The sequence below is a fragment of the Typopeltis vanoorti genome, chromosome 24 (genome assembly GCF_054136105.1).
Source record: "Typopeltis vanoorti isolate ZY-2024b chromosome 24, IOZ_Tvanoo_1.0, whole genome shotgun sequence".
Taxonomy (NCBI): domain Eukaryota; kingdom Metazoa; phylum Arthropoda; class Arachnida; order Uropygi; family Thelyphonidae; genus Typopeltis; species Typopeltis vanoorti.
Genome location: NC_143572.1, coordinates 6,284,569 through 6,303,102, shown reverse-complemented (window position 1 = coordinate 6,303,102; position 18,534 = coordinate 6,284,569). Strand labels below are relative to the sequence as shown.

General features: G+C 36.8%; 1 protein-coding gene across 2 annotated transcripts in view; it reads right to left on the bottom strand.

The window, feature by feature from the left end:
• LOC150092906 (dynein regulatory complex subunit 2-like) overlaps positions 1–18,534 on the bottom strand; it is a 182,386-nt gene that overhangs the window by 86,215 nt on the left and 77,637 nt on the right. For both annotated transcript variants that reach the window (XM_090413890.1, XM_090413891.1), the window contains exon 5: positions 11,151–11,348. In XM_090413890.1, coding sequence (XP_090270016.1) covers positions 11,151–11,348 — 198 coding nt within the window. The remainder of the gene's footprint in view (positions 1–11,150; positions 11,349–18,534) is intronic.

Below are 18,534 nucleotides of genomic sequence, written 5' to 3'. Positions count from 1 at the left end.
CCTCTGCCTCCTTGAAACTGCTCCACCATACACAACTCTCTGATACCTATCAGATAGCCAATCCTGAATCCAGTTGACCAATCTGACATCCAGACCCATGTGCTGCAACTTAAATATCAGCTTATCATGTGGCACCCTGTCAAATGCCTTTGCTAAGTCTAAGAAAATTGCAGTATATGCCTTTCCTCATCTAATGTTCTTGTAACTTTGTTATAAAAGGCTAGCATATTGCTAAAACAAGAGCACCCTTTCACAAATCCATGTTGACTCTCATAGATAACATTACCCTCATCTGCCCAATGTTGTATACGGTCCCTCACTACTTTCTACAAGTTCTTAACAACTACTGATGACACACAGACTGGCCTATAATTAGACACTTCCAGTCTGTTACCACCCTTGTGCAATGGCACTATCTTACCTTCCTTCCATTCCCTGGGCACCTTTGCCGAAGCCAGACTTTCATTGAAAAGCCAGGTTAAAGGCACTGTCAGTTCCCTGGCACATTCTCTCAAAACTCATGGTGAAATACCATCCAGTCCCAAAGCAAGATCGTGCCACTTCATAAAGGAGGTGATCGAACTCAAGCATCAAGCTATAGGCCTATCTGTGTGTTAGGTGTTGTAGTTAAGTTGTTGGAGAAGCTTGTGAGAACTAGGATCCAGAGTTGGGTTGATAACAATGGTATTATCTTTGATGGACAGCATGGATTTGCTAAAGGGTCATGTTTTAGTAATCTACTTACTTATTACAATAAAGTGACTGCTTCCTTGGACAGAGGAAAAGGATACACAGTAATGTACTTGGATTTCACAAAGGCTTTTGATAGCGTACCTCATGATAGGTTGACAATCAAACTAGAGCAGATGGGGTTGGATATTAGATTGGTGAATTGGATTGGAGACTAGCTATCTGATAGGTATCAACAAGTTGTGTATGGGGGAGTGATATCCAGGAAAAGGAAAGTCACTAGTGGAGTGCCTGAGGGGTCTGGTTTAGGTCCATTACTGTTTAACTTGTATATTAATGATATAGGTGAAGATTTGGACGGAGATATTCAGCTGTTTGCAGATGATGCAAAGTTGGAACGAACCATGAAGTGTAGTGAAGATGTTGTGGCCTTACACAAAGACTTGAATAGATTGAGTGATTGGGCATGGATATGCGAGTTCAATGTTGCAAAATGTAAGGTTTTAAAATTTGGAAAACAAAGATGGGATGCAGAATTTATGCTTGGTGAGAATATATTGTTGGAGGTGGAGGAAATAAGAGATCTGGGGTTGATAGTGGATAAGGATCTAAAATTTAGGGGACACATCGCCAAAATTGGGAAGACAACACAAAGGCTTCTGGGAATGATGCAGAGGACACTGACATGTAGAAGTAGGTAGATTCTTGTTCCGTTGTATAAGGCTTTGATTAGGCCACACATGGACTATTGTGCCCAGATTTGGTCACCAGGTTTTCAGAAGGATAAAGAGATGTTGGAAAGAGTCCAAAGGAGACTGACTAAGGTAGTTTCTGACCTCTGGAATGTCGAGTATGAGGAAAGATTGAGAAGATGTGATTTGCAGAGTCTGGTGGACAGGAGGAAGAGGGGAGATACGATAGAGACCTACAAGTTGGTAAGGGAGGGTTGTTATAGGATTAATGCTGGAGAAGTTTTACAGAGAATAGTGGGAGATCAGGGGAGAACCAGAGGTCATCCCTGGAAACTGTATAAAGAGGGTGTGAGTAGAGGAGTGAGAGGCAGGTTGTTTTTGTGCAGAGTTGTGAATGATTGGAATGCCTTGCCTGAGAATGTGGTGTCTGCAAAGCGTTTGAATGTGTTTAAAACACGGTATGATGAGCTGTGTGTGTGTGATAAAAGGACCTCCCAGATGAGTCTTTGACTCCGTAAGGTCTTGGGGTGGTAATAATACCATACCATACAGTGGCAAATTTAGATATAGGCCGTATAGGTCCGGGCCTAGAACTGCAACTTTTGAGGGGCAGCAGAAATTTCCAGGCTCTCATTTTTGTAATTATAACATGTTCCTTATATGCTGCATCTACTCACAAGTAGAGAAATATTTTTCTTTTCCTCATTGTAAGTTTAGTCTGCAAGCATATTGGCATGTAATCAGATTGTGCGTAATTATACAGACTGAGACACGTGCACGGAAAGCTACCGTATTGTTGTCGGTAACTTGACACAAAGGCAATAGGGATCGCGATTGGGAGAGATTGATGCTAATTAATTTTGTGTCAGTATTATTCTTACTAACTGTAACAACTTTCCCTTCTTTATTATTTCAAATTCAAATTAAGATTATTAATTGTTGCCCTTCCTTCAACCCTTTAGTTCAGTATTCTGATATCTTTGTGGTAGTTAAGACGTGCTAAATCTGAAATTATTTTTAGAGTTTTCAGTGCCCTTGTCATATGTTGTCATCAGAGGAGGTAATACTGTTTTACTTTTAAAAAGTTATAAATTGTGTAAATCATTCCGATACTTCCTGTGTGTTTTAAATCACTATTTAAATTTTAAAACATGAGTGACGGTAGAAAGCGACTTAGTGGTACTGAATATAAAAGAGGAGAAAAGAAAAGGAAATGAATGAAGTAGTATCAAAGACAAGAAAACTGGACAGTTTTTTGCATCAGTATCTGCTAATAGTAATTATGATTTGGAAAAAGAACAAGAAGTGGTTGAGGAGACGGAAATTGAATCTCTTTCAAATGACGTGCCTACAACAAATCCCAAAAATTTGGCAGCACAGGTGATAGTGAGTAATGACTCAGTTGAGTGGATTCTAAATCACGTAACATACGAGTATATCGCAGTTAACAGGTTTCCACAAAATTTAGACAGTGATCTTTCAAAATCACAAAGAGCTTATCCCGACAAAGTAAGACATGTTTCTAAGAAACTCATTGAGAGGAATCTGATTAATGGCAAATAAATAATAAGAGATTTTCTTGTTTACTCTCCTAGTACCAGAAAGATCTGTACACCTTGTCACCTTTTTGGTGGACAGGGGGAGCTGACGAGAAAGCAAATAGTCATATGAACTGTCTGATAGCTCTGAAACAAAGAACAAATCTTGCAGGGAGAATTGACTTACAAATAACTCAGCAAATGGAAGAAGAAGAAATTAAGTACTGAAAGGCAGTGTTAAAATGAGTGGTTGCAGTTGTAAAAACATTGGCCAGTAGAGGACTTGCTTTGAGAGGAAAGGATGACATTTCGGTTCTGTGCATAATGGAAATGTAATGATGTGTTCACAGTTAATTAGTGAATTTGATCCCTTTCTTGCTGAGCACATTGCAAAAAGTGGGAAAAAAGGAAAAGGTTTCATTTCCTATCTTTCCTTTGTCACGTATAAGGAATTTATTAAAATAATGGGCGAGAAAGTAATTTATTGTGGAAGAACTTAAAATAGCTAAGTACTATTCCATAAGTGCTGACTCAACACCAGACTTGTCTCATGTTGATCAGCTGTCCTTCATTGTAGGATATATGAAAGAACATGGAACTCCTGTGGACGTTTCTTGCATTTCATTCCTAATGTAAGTCACAAATCTGAAGAGTTACAAGAGGTAGTTTTGACTTCACTAAACGGGTTTGGAATTGATGTAGCAAATTGAAGAGGGCAGGCACATGATAATGCTAGTAACATGTCAGGCAAGTACACAGGACTGCAAGCAAGAATTCTTGAAATAAATCCATTGGCAGAATTCACACTGTGCGCTGGGCATTCTCTGTCTCTAATTGGTACTTGCGTTGCCGAATCCTGTCGGTACTCTTCCGCATTTTTTGATGTCCTTCAGAAACTGTACATATTTTTCACATCTTCAACACATCGGTGGAGTGTTAAGAAAGCACCTGGAAACTTCTGCAAAAGTAATCAAACGTGTTCTCGTTTGATTACTTTATCTCGTTTGATAAAGTAATCAAACATCAGCTCGTGATGATGCCTGTCGGTGTGTTTGTGAGGAATGGAAGGAAATAATATCCACTTTGTCCGAAATTGAAAATGACACCACCCAGAAGAAAGTTACAAGATGTGAAGCAAGTGGGATTCTATGGCAACTTCAGTCACTGGAGGTTGGGATCATGACCTGCCTATGGGGTGATATTCTCGCAAGAATGAATGCCACAAGCAAGAAATTACAAAGTGTAAAACATTGATATAGGAACTGTGTGTGAACTGTAAGGGTCCCTCAGAGAATATTTCAAAGAACTAGAGTTACTCTATGAATCCTATGAAGAACAGGGCAAGAAACTTAGTGGAGATGACGTATGAGGAAGACGACAGCACAGATGAAAGTAACGAAAATGACGACAAGTACAATCCATCAGTCAGTTTCAACTGATACTTATGACACAATTTGCACAGTCTCTCATTCGAAATGAATCGAAGAAAAGTGTCGTATGAAAACCTCTCGAAGGAGTTCCGGTTTCTCACAACAATACATGTGATATGTGAAAAGGATGTCACAAAAGGGGCAAAAAAACTTCAAGAACACTTTTTGACTGATATTGAACCTGAATTTGTAAACGAGTGTCTGCACTTCAGAGCGCACCTGAAATCAAGTGGCCTAGAAATAAAAACAAACCTACAACTTTCATAAAAAATTCGACAGGATGTCCTACAGTGTATATATCCCAATCTGGACACTGCTGTTACGATTTTTCTGTGTAAGATGGCAACAAATTGCTCAGCTGAATGATCGTTTTCCGCCCTCAAAAGGTTGAAGGACTATCATAGAACAACTATGACAGAAGAAAGGCTCAACAACTTGGCAGTTCTACAAATTGAGAGCGATATTACAAGGGCACTGGACTACGAGGACGTGATAAATATCTTTGCCGAGTGAGCAGCAAGAAGTAGAATATTCTAGGACATTTTGGGTGAGTCATAATATATATATACGTGTATATATATATTTATATTACAAATTTATGATATAAATATGTTATGCATGTAAATCAACATGTTCATTAAACATGAGGGCGACACTTTCTGTGGGACTAGGGGCGGGAAATACCTAAATACACCACTGATACCATACCTCTTAATCTCTATTTCTTCATATCTAATTTTGTTAGTCATCCTCATCTGATGTGTTTCACTTATGGCAATAATTTACATGCAAATCAACTCAATTGATGCAACAAATTCTTTTCCCTTATTTCTGATACTGCTGGTATTTGTAAACAAATATAATAACTTGTTTTTAAATATGTAATAGACAAATTCTATGTTATCTTTCCACTGTGATGAATTTGCACTAAACCATAACTTTTTCCCTTTATCACAATCTATATTGCTTTGCTCATAACCAACTAATCCCCATATATCCTAGGCTCTTTCTTCTTCACAATGACCACCTACCTAATCTTGATCCTTTTCTTTACCTTTAATTACCATCTTAACTCATTACTATCTTATTTGTGCAGCACACTGACCACCTTTCCCAGCACACTGTTATAATGAATTCTAATAATCTAATATCCAACCTTACATTCTCCTTCTGTCCATTCCAAAAACCACTACAGAAGCTCATTTACTCCTCATTTTTGCTTGCCTTGATCACAATTCAACTTGATCTTAGCCATACCAATGTAACTTACTGAAAACAACCAAGAAACTGTTGAAACTGATGCCTTGAAGAAAATAATCCAATCTTTCCTCTTAACTTTATTGTAAATCAGCAATTGTATGCTCTCGTTTACAAGAAAATTAAACAAATACAACAAAAATTATTATTATTATACAAGTATCTCCATGGAGTTGGAAGACTCATTGTGGGAGATCCATTTATTCATACACTATTCATCATTCACACAATACCTATCATCCTTCTCCTTAAACTCATGCACTGATGAAGCATCCACAACCACCCCTGGCAATCCACTGAAACCTCACCACCCTCCAAATCCAGTACCTTGAACCCGAACAGTCTGGAATTGCAGAACATTCCATCAACACCAGATATAGAGTTAAATGGAACAAGACAAAAGTCATTCACAAAAGTCGGTTCTTAATGGAACGGCTATACAAAGAAACATTACTTCACTCCCCTAACCTAAACAGATCCAATGGTCTATGTCTTTCCCCCTTGTGGGAGATAGTACTTTATAAAGCAGCAAATCTTTCCTAACATATAATTGTATACACACATATATATATATTTAAAAAAAAAAAATTAATTATGATAATTGAATAATTAAATAATTATTTAATAATTAAATAACTAAATAATTAAATTAAAATAATTAAAATAAAATAAAATAAATAAATAAATAATAATAATAATTAAATAAATTTAACCTTAGCTACTTAGGTGGTGCTTCGTGAATATAACAGTTATTGTTGAATTAGCCTTGTACCTGTACTGATGATGCCTGTGATACTCAGGTGAAAATTCTACAAATAAAGAATAATTGACGTGAGTTCATTCCATTATTATAACAGTTAGTAATAAAATCCTAGTCTTAGCAGCCTTGCCAACCACACTCTTATACAACCGTGATCCCTTGTTCTCTCCCTTCTTGTCATGCACTTAAAAAAAGTCTTCAGTGACATACTTCTATATACTTTTTTATATTACTATATACTACTATATCATACTTAATATAATATAATACTTCTATCATATCGTCTCTTTTTCATCTCATCATCATCATCAAATTCCTGACATTTACCCTCAAGGGATGTACAGGATATGATAGTGCTACATGAAAAATTTACTAACTTCCAATCTACAATTTTCCTCCAAATCAATCTATTATCAAGGATCCAACATTGTCAGATCTTATATTTGTGTCTTCTAAAGCACTTTTTATTGTATCAATCCACCTATGTCTTGATCTTTTTCCTGCCAACCTGGCAGAGAACACTTGTTTTGCTAATCTTTCCTCTCCCATTCTATTTAAGTGACCATACCACCTGAGATTAGCTCTGCTAACACATTCGTGGATGCTAACAATGTCAAGTTCTTTTTCATCTGTCAACTAATTTCTGAAGCTTACAGACAGTCAATCTATTCTCATAGGGAGCATTCCACAGACTTGTCACAATCTTTGTCCCTCATCTCTGGATCCTCTCCACAACTTCTTCATCAACACAGAATCCAGGAGTCCAGACCTATGCACAGTGGTCCAGATGTGGCCTTATTGAAGCCATATATAAGGGAACAATAACTTCTCTATCTCTATCCTTCCCTGCTTGTTAGTGTGTTCTTCAACAGCCACATAATCTGATGTGCTGTTTTAGTTACCTTCACAATATGCCTTCTAAACTTCAACTTCCTGTCCACAACCATACCCAAGTCCCTGGCTTCATCAGTTTCCTGTAGTTCAGTTCCATTAATATAGTATACAACTTCTGATCTCTTCCCAAAGTGCATCACCTTACACTTGGTCACATTAAATGGGCAGCCATTTACCTTGCCCATACTGCTAGTCTGTTTAAGTCTTCCTTCAAGATCACCTTCATTTACCAATTTACCACTGCTCGTCCCAGTTTAGCATCATCAGCAAACAACTGAATTTTTCCAGTCAAATCAAAATCTATATCACTGATATACAAATTAAACAACAGAGGACCAAGTACAGAGGACAAAAGTACTGAGTCCTGTGGTACACCACTGGACTCAGTACTTTTGTTCTCTCATAATTAGCTTTGGCCTTCCTTACCATACCATTCATCCTTCTTGCCTGCACCTTATACTGGTCATGGGCATGCTGGTCAGCTTTCCTTTATAATCCCTCCACAACCTTTTCTTTGTGTGCAACTGCTGCTTAATGAAACTATTCATCCATGTAACTCTTACCTGATTTATCCTTCTGACTTTAGATATATTCAGATACTGATTTCTTCAAACCCCTTGACCGCCTCCCATGCACCAATAATATCTCCCCTCTATATTCTTATGCCATTGCTCTACTGAAAGCTGTCTCCTCAGCTTGTCATAATCACCTGCTTTGTAATTCCACACATATCCTCTCCTTCAGTGTTACACAATGATCAGCATTCATTTTAGACAAATTATGGACTCTACAACCATGTTAGAAATAATAATTAATAATTTTAATTTCCTGACGTTTCGACCTTTGTATTAAGGTCATCATCTGGAGTATACACATATATATACAGAGAAAAGCTATCACACAGTATGCTAAAGAGATAATGATTTGATCAACAGTTATTCTATTGGCCTGACCTCTAGTGAAAAATTAGATTAAATATAACCAGAATTGAAGTGGCAAAGTACAGCATTTTTTGACAGGATAGGAAAGGAAAACGTGGTGGTGAAGTACTGCTTATGATAATTGATGACTTATGTCCTCTAAGAGTGGAGACTTTGGAAGGCAGTGACACAAATGGTTTTGAAACATATGGTGTGAAGTAGAAGTGGCCAAGACAGGATATTTAGTGCAGTGTTACTATAAACCAGGGAACACAGAGGATGGGGACCAGGAGATGTTTAGGCAGTTGAGCTCAGCAAGTGCAAGAAGAATGATTGTTATAGGAGATTTTAACTACAGCAGTATAAGCTGGGAAGAGGAAAATGCAAGTAGTAAGAAGGGGATAGAATTTCTGGAATTCTTGAGGGACAAATGTCTTCGGTAGCATGTAATAGAGGGAACAGGAGGTTCAAGAGTTTTGGATTTGGTCATAGCATCAGAAGAGCTGATAATAAGTGAGATGACATCTCTCCCACCAGTTGGAGAGAGTGACCATATGGTTTTGACTTAGAAGATGAATAGACATACAGGAGTATCAAAGAGACGGGAACGTATGTGGAATTATAAGGCAGGTCATTATAATAGTCTTAGAAGTCAACTTGGGGAAGTTTCATGGAGGGAGGAATTGGAAGGCTGGGATATCATTAGTACTTGGGAAATTGTGAAGGAATATCTGTTAGCAGCAATAGTAAGCTGTGTTCCACAAGTGAAGAAGAGGAGACAATTTGGAGTAAAGTGGATGACAAACAATATTAAACAGGAACTGCATGCGGAAAAGAGGCTATGGAAAAGATATAAGGAGACAGGTGAAGAGCAGTGAAGAAGAGAAGAATATAAGACACAGGCTAGGAGAGTGACTAGTATGGTAAGGAAGGCAAAACTGGAATATGAGAACAGACATGCAGATGTATCAAAGAAAAGGGAACGTATGTGGAATTATAAGGTGGGTGATTATAATAGTCTTAGGTATTAACTAGGGATAGTTCCATGGAGGGCAGAATTGGAAGGTCAGGATATCATTAGTGCTTGGAAAATTGTGAAAGAATATTTATTAGCAGTAATAGTAAGCTGTATTCCATGGGGGTGAAGAAGCAAACACAATTTGGTGTAAAGTGGATGACAAGGATACCAAACAGGAACTGCAGTTGAAAAAGAGATTATGAAAGAGATATAAGGAGAGGGGTGGAGGACAGATACATGAAGAATATAAGACGCAGGCCAGGAGAATGACCAGAATGGTGAGGAAGGCAAAACTGGAATATGAGAAGAGATTGGCACTAAGATCCAAAGAAAATCCTAGGGAAAATTTTTTAGCTATGCGGCCAGTAGGCGAAGAAACGATTGCGGAAGAATGACATTGTGGGATAAAAATGAGAACAGAGTGACTGATGCAGAGGACATAGTGGAGTTGTTCCATAAGCACTTTATTGGAGTATTTCATTCTGGAGGAGGTTTTAATACTAGAGGGATAAGGCAGGTTCAGGGTTTGGAGGTGCAGGTGGAGAGTGTGTTCCAAATACTGAGTACTCCAGATGTCAGTAAAGCTGTTGGACTGGATGGTATTTCACCACAGGTTTTGAGAGAATGTGCTAAAGAACTGACAGCTCCGTTGACCTGGCTTTTCAATAAAAGTCTGGCTGAGGTATAGGTACCTAGGAAATGGAAGGAAGGTAAGATAGTGCCACTGCATAAGAGCAGTAGCAGAGTGGAGGTGTCTAATTGGCCTGTTTGTGTCATCAGTAGTTGTTAAGCTCTTGGAGAAATTAGTGATGGACTATATACAGTGTTGGGCAGATGAGGGTAATGTTATCTGTGAGAATCAACATGGATTTGTTAAGGGGTGCTCTTGCTTTAAGTAATATGATTACCTTTTATAATAAAGTGACAAGAGCAGTTGATGAGGGAAAGGCATATACTTCATTTTTTTGGATTTTGGAAAGGCGTTTGACAGGGTGCCACATGATAAGCTAGGCATCAGCATCAGGGGGTGGAGCCCCCTAGTTGTCACTATAAACTTCCAATAAGAATTTATCTTTCAGCACCGATATTCACCACTTGTGCTATTTTCTGACTCACACAGTATGAGAGCCTTAATATTAATCAAGTTTAATAGTTTAATGGTCATCAGCTTTCACATTAAGGATAACATGGCAGTTGTAAATTTTTGCCTGTTATAAGGCAAAAAATTGAATAAATTTTTGCCTTATTACCCAAAGTTCCTCTAAATGGAAATACTTAGAAGAATTTTAGGTAATAAGGAATAGTATAGTATAGTATAGTATAGTATAGTATAGTAATACAGAACACTACGGTTTTTTGCCAATAAAGTATCGCAACCTACTGGACTACAGTAAAACTAATAACTTCTTTACCATCCCCCTCCAAGTTTATGTATGTATGTGTGTGTGTGTGTGTGTGTGTGGCTTTTGCAAGTAGGCTTTGGTCATTTTTTCTAGGATTACTTTTTTTTGTCAGTTTTACTTCATAAAAACACATATAGCTCATTGTTTTGGATGAAAAAAAAATTATTTCATATTATCGCCCAAAAATGTATTTTTGAAAATCTTTGAATAAAAAGAAATGCACTCAAGATAAAGGAAATTTGTTAACAGCAATTAAGGTAAAACATTCTGAGTTATATCTTAGCATCTTAGAGATTTGGCTTCTCTTTAATAGGTTTCATTTTGTCTTGCAAAAACAAAATGGTATTCGGTATTACCTGAAGTTCCTCTATACATAAGTACACACAGATACCTGCCTAATATGTATACTCACACATATGCATTATTCATCTTTACCATTCCACATATAATACACCTACTCTGTGTTATGTGTGAAAATCAATGTACAAAGCAAATGAACCAAATAACTTATATATAATATGAAAATGAATGAACAATTGGTTACATACATTTAAAGAATGTATTTTTTCTTTGTGTAATTCAATGTCTTCAACAATAAGTTCATCTCTATTTCTCATCTCTCGATAGAGCTTAGATCTTTCTTCTGTGTTTTCTAGGTAGTTTCTTAAGGCCTCTTGCAATTGACGCCACACTGCTTCCAAACGAGCTTCTTGTCTCATGTAAAGTCCTTGCTTTTCCATTATAGTCTATATATTAATAAAGAGAAAATTATTAGTTTTATTTACAGAAGGATTTGTGGAACAGAAATATTGTTATTATAACTATCCAGATATTTCCATTAATGGTGAGGACTCACTGCAGGAGGCCCAAGGTAATCACTATTCATGTAGTGCACATTATGTCTCTCCTTATTCATTGACAATGCACTCACAACTATCTCTGGTAACCCAATCCACTCATTCACTACTCTTCAAGGGTATGGATATCAGATTATTAGATTGGTAAATCTCTGACAGATATCAGAGAACTGTATATGGGGGGGGGGGATTATAATGGAGCTACACAAGGTTCAGCACTGGTACCATTACTGTTTCTTAATGCAATGATATTATCACTCAGTTATAGGGAGATATTCAGTTGTTTTTATATGATGTGAAGCTTAGGAGGGTTATTAGAAATGCACTGATGATATGGCTCTTCCAGAGAATTTGAATAACCTGGAAAGGTGTGAAAATGAATGGGAATATCAGTTTAATATGGCTAAATGTAAGGTTTTGAAACTTCATAAACATATGGGATGCTTCGTATTTACATGGTGAAGTCTTTACTGAAATTCCTTACTTCAGGAAGTAAGGAATCCTGAAGTAATTCCAGATAGAAATTTGAAGTTCAGAAGACATATTGCAAAAGTTGAGAAGACACCCCAGAAGATACTGACTAGTATAGATAAAAGGATGGTAGTTCTATTGTATAAAGACCTGATTATATCACATCTGAATTGTGCTCAAATCTGGTCACAGGAATTTGAAGGGGATGAAGTAGCCTTGGAAAGAATGCAGAGCAGATGATGAATAATGAATATTATATTGGTTCTGGTTCTGGTTATAAGGATAGACTGATGAAATGGAAATCGTAGAGTCTGGTGGACAGAAGACAAAGTTTATTGGATCGATGCTAGGGAAATTTTTCATATGGGATAAGTAAGAAGGCAAGATGCAAGTTTTTTGTATTTATTAATATATTTATTCTCTCACACACAACACACTTCATTTGATCCTAATAGTATTATTATTATTTTTTCTTTTTTTACTTGGTCATCTCAGAAATGCACATAAGAAAAGATTCCATTTTCCATGTACCTTCGTTGTTGTTGTTGTTGGATTTTGAATTTCCCACTGTAGGTGCACAATATGGACTGAACTATCTGTACTATAATTAACCTTAGTTAATAATATTTAACTGTGCTCAACATGTAACTTTATTTCAAAGAAGAAAGAGAAAGTTTTTGCATGAAGAATGGTAGGAGCATGGAATACATTGCTCAAGAGGGTAGTGAGATGCAAACAGTGAATTAACTTAAGGTATGGATGGCCAACCTATGGCACATGCACCAAAAGTGGTGCATTGGACCCCCAAGATAATAAAAAAGTAATCCTATTTATGCAAAAAGGATTAACCAAAAATTAAAATTTAATAATTATTTTTAGCAAGTTTATTCTTTCGTGCACATCTTTTGTACATTCACTTGTTTGATCTTGAGATTCCAAGTATAACCAAGTGGTGGTCACAGATTTTTGTCAATCAGTTTACAAATGATACTCATGTGCTATGGAGTTGTAAACATTCAGTTTTGTATTTTTTTGAAAATTAAGCCTTGTTTTTACATTCAATTACCCATCACAGTGCAAAAGAAAAACAGGAGATAGCAAGCGTGAATTCAATGAACAGTGGGAAAATGAGTTATTGATAGCGAATCCATCAGGAAAACAATTGTGCATTGTTTGTGAACACACTTTCTGACATAATAAAAGACGTTCGTAATACACTATAAAACATGATGAAGAGCATACTTCAAGATGTCAATTTATTATAATATCTGTTTTGTATTGGTTTTACTATTTCATTGTTTAATTTGACAGCTGGTGATTTATTAGTGATTCCTGAGTAGGAGTCACAATTAGTCAGAACATTAACTTATAACAGTTCATGTCGAATGCTATGTTATTAAGTTTGTTGGTTAAAATAAATGGTGTCCTTTGGTCTTGGGGAAAAAAAAAAAAAAAAATCTAAAACACATCCAACTGAAATAAAAGGAAAACTGAAGGCAATATTTGAGTCTGAGTTATGGAGAGAGAGAGAATCTCATTTCAAAATTGAATCTATATATCATGTCTATATTAACATATTTTTACTGCGAGTTGTATGGTGAATCTGAACTTGTACATGAAAAAATTAGTGCATGAAATATAAATGATTGCCCACCCCTGGTTTAAGGAGCGGAACAATAGACTGTTGCTTAGGGTGGACCTCCCACGAGTTTTATAATAATAATTATTATTATTACACCTCCAGGGAGTCCAAAGACTCGTCAAGGGAGGGCACCTACTCCACAACACTCCATCTCCACCACTCAAAATCCACCCACTTCGACTAACCACAACTACACCAATGCCATCTACCACTGACCACCACCACCACTAGCATTTTCAAATACAATCACAAACATCCATTCTCAGGTGGGATTAGAACCAACAGCCTTCTGGCTGGAGAGTGGATACTAACAACGTGGCCAACCAGGCTGGCATAATAATCAAGTTAATACTCATGCCTTTGCTAACCACCCTCTCCTGTATTGTAAGACCTGTGGAGTTATCATAATTAAACATTCACATGTGCCACAGTAGAAAATTATATTTATTTTATAAATATTTCATGCTATGTATCATAAGACATCATTAATGAGAGCAAAGAACAACAGTAAGGAATTTGAACAACAAAACAATATAGTGCATGAACCAAATTTGAAAAACATTTGGCACATGTTTACCGATGATGTCTTATGACACATAAGACAAAATATTTGTAAAATAAATATAATTTTCTACTGTGGCACATGTGTAATTGTTTAATTAATCCTTCTTATTCAGCTTTTCCAATCCTTCCTTATTCAACATTCTTACCCAACTTCAAGGAGTAACAACTCGAGTTGTCTCTCAGCCTTTTGTGTACTGAAAATTTTTTCTGTATACATCATCATCGCATCAAATTCCTGACATGTACCCTCAATGGGGTGTACAGGATATGATAGTAATACATGAAAAATTTACATTACTAACTTCCTATCTACCATTTCCCTCCAAATCAGTCTGTTACTTGTCAAGACTCCAACATTATCAGTTCTTATATTATCTTATATCATCTAAGACACTTTGTACCGTATCAATCCACCTATATCTTGGTCTTCCATTGGGTCATTTTCCTGCCAACCTGAAATAGAACACTTGTTTTGCTAATCTTTCCTTGCACATTCTGCTTAAGTTACCATACACCTGAGATTAGGTATGCTAACGCATTCCTGGATGCTGACAATGTCACGTTCTTTCCTAATATGCTCGTTTTTAATATGATATTGCCATTGATGCCATCTGTTCACACCTATAATCTTTTTCAGGACTCTCGTATCTACGGTCTCTAGTCTTTGGTCAAGTGTTTTACTTCTGACCCAGCTCTCAGATCCATAAGATAAAACTGGTTTAAATACTGTCTTGTATACAGCTAATTTAGTGTTCCGACTAATTTCTCTCTTATTCCATATGAATTTATTCAATTGACTTCCCCCCATACCAGCTTTGCTGATTCTGTTGTCTATTTCTATATTTAATTTAACATCTTCAGTAAAAATCGTGCCTAAGTAGCTGAAATGTTTTACTTTTCCACAGGTTCTCCATTCACAACACAGTTAACATTTTCAATGATTCTGACTATTTTCATTGTCTTTGTCTTTTTATTGCTGACCTTCATACCATATCTATTACAACAGTTATTCAATTTAGTCAGAGAATCTTGCAGACTTGTAGCGGATTTATTTAGAAGTATAACATCATCCGCATAAAGCAAAGAGCTGACATTAATATCTCCAATTTTGATATCATGTTTAATACCACTTTCCTTCATAATGTGATCCATATAGATAATGAATAACAGAGGGGATAATGTACATCCTTGTCTCACACCAGATTTAACATTAAACCATCTTCCTGTACTTCCTTCAATTCTAACTGCTGACTTACAACTCAAATAAAGACTAAGTATTGCCTTATATAATGCCCCATTGACACCATATAACTGTAGAGTATTGAATAGCTTCTCTCTTGGCACCTTGTCATATGCCTTTTCCAAATCGACAAAACTTAAATACAGATCTTTGTTATATTCCCATGCTTTCTGAACTATTTGTCGTAAAGTGAAGATCTGATCCTGACAGCCTCTATTTGGCCTGAATCCAGCTTGTTCTTCACCAAGCTTTTCTTCCACAATTCTTCTCAACCGTTTCTCAAGTATACTTGCATTGATCTTGCCAGGAACACTCAGTAGGGAAATACCTCTGTAATTCTTACATTCAGTTTTATTTCCCTTTTTATATATGAGTACTATTAGAGCTCTACTCCAATCATCGAGAATTCGTTCCTCTGTCCAGGCTTTCTGAACTATGCATTGCAGCCACTGTAAGACTTTTATACCTCCATACTTCAGTATTTCTGGTCGAATATCATCTACTCCTGCTGCCTTTCCACATTTCAAGCTTTTGATGGCTTTTTCTACTTCAAGTATGGATATGTATTCCTGACTGTCTGTTGAGTGTTTTTTACCACTGTGATATCACTGCTTGTTTCATTTAGCAATTTTTCAAAGTAATTACTCCATATTTCAAGAATATCTTTTTTCTCCCATTGTCATGTAACCTTTATCATCTCTAACTCCTTCTACAGCACTCTTTTCTCCATTTCTAAGCTTCTTCAACAACCTCCAGAATATTTTGCCACCTTCTTGATATTTATTTTCTATGTTCTTGCCAAAGTCTTCCCATGACTTTTGTTTAGCTAGTTTTACACAGTGTTTAGCTTTCTTACATTTGTCTCTGTATTCTCTAAGAGCACAAGCTGACTTATTTGCCAGGAACTTTTGATATGCTTTCTTTTTTCCATTCACTGCCTCTTTAACTTCCTGTGTCCACCATGGAGATCTGATTTTTCTATCCTTGCAGACAACCTCACCACATGCCTCTCTGGCTGAATCAATCAGGATTTTCTTAAAGGCTAGCCAATGAATCTCCAAGGTTTGGTTCCTGTTCTCAAACTCTTTCATTTTTTCTTCAATAAGCTTTGTGTATTTAAGTCTACAGTTCACATCTGAGAGCTCCTCAACTTTTATTCACTTTAAAACTTTCTTACATGTTCTTCTTTTCAATATGAAATTCAGTTTTATCCTGCTTAAGACTAAATAGTGATCGCTTCCAATTTCATATCCTCTGTACACTCTGGTGTCCTGCACCAAGAAGAAAACATCACTAGCAACAATAATATAGTCAATGAGACTTTTCTTATTCCTTGCCTCTTCTCTCCATGTGAATTTGTGCATTTTTATGTTGGAACATGGTGTTAGTAATAACCAGTCCATGTCCTGAGCAGAAATCCAGCAGGCATTTGCCATTATTATTAGCTTTGCTCTTATCTCCAAATTTTCCCAAAATATTTTTGTATGTTTGACAATCACTTCCTACTCTGCTATTTAGATCCCCAACAAAGACCAACTTTTCTTTTTTTATTGTGTCAGTTGCTTTTTCTATAGCATCAAAAAATTCCTCCACTTCTACTTTATGGTCCTACAGAAGGTAGAACCTTCTGTGGGACCATAGGCACAAATAAGTCTCATTGTCCAATTCCCCATTCTGATATTTGTCCACATCACTCTACTTGAGACTGCCTGCCATTCAAGAAGATTAGCATCGTATTTAGTGTTGGATACTATGGCCACTCCTTCTCCTTGATTGTCATTGCCTGAATATAACATTTTGTGTTCATTGCTCAGAAAGATCTCACCAGTTTTTGTCTTTTTTGTTTCAGTCACCCCTATTATCTCTATCTGGAACTTATCTAATTCTTCAGCTAGCTCCATTTCTTTGCCATTCAGGCTTCTTATGTTGATAGTACCGATCTTTAACTCTGGTGATGTTGAGTTGGGGTGTGCTTTCAGATTTGTTCCAGTAGCTGACTTTTCGCTGTTTGCCCTTGTTCCCTGGCGAAAACAATGGGGACCATGTGTAACTGGGCGACGCCCCAGCCGGCATGAAATTTTGTCATGCTGTACCATCATTTTGTATATTGGTTTTCTGTATACCTATCTTACAAAATATCCTTAGAAACTTTTGTTACTATCAAATTTCCCTCTTTTCTGCCTATCAATCAAAATTTATAACCCACAACTCTTCAAATCCTCATATGAAGCATTCCACAGGCCTACTACCATCTTGCTCACCTGCCTCATAATCTTCTCCCCCACTTCAGATGTGATGATATCAGCCTAATGACTCTGCCATCCAGAGTAATTGGTGAACCCGCTATCCAGAAAACAAGGGTATAGGTTGGAATCCTACCATTGTGGACAAGGATTTGGTGATTGATTTCAAGTGGGACATGAATTTCATTATCTAGTATGAAACTATTGCCACACTTATTGGAGTCCTGAAATACACTGGTATCCTAAACCTGAGGACGCCAGTGTATTTCAGGATGCATCATTTCACAATGCATCAGACGAATCAGCTTGTGGCAATTTGTATAACTGACGATTTTGAGCAAAAAGCAGGTATACATATTTAACTCCAATGGGATAAAAGGCTGTTGTGAATTGTACTTGAAAGAAGCTCTTTTTGTTCAGGAATAAAGTTGCAAACTTGGATGTCTTGTAATGTCTCAAAGACATCATCTAGATGATTTCATGCATGGAAGGATTATTGGAAAGCTTGAAGAAGGCTGCAGAATTACTGATATTGGCAGAGAGTTTGGAATCTCCATAACATTGTTTCCAGACTCTGGGCAGCATTCCAAACCAATGGAATGTGTTCTAGATGTTTGCTAAGAGGTTGCCCTCACTCTACCACAGAGCAAAAAGATGGATTTTCGGTTATAACAGCAAAACGTAATTGACGCACCATGGTAAGTCAGCCTGCAACTTGGCTCCATTCAAGTACAGGTATGCGGCTACTCGAGAAACTGTGGTAAGACATATGCGGCAAGTAGGCCTATGTACCTGAAGGCCTGTAGTCTGCATCCCTTTATCTACAGATCATCATAGAGCAAATTTTCAGTGGTGTTGTATCTATAAAAATTGGACAAGACACCAATGCTAATATACTCTTTACAGATGAGAGTT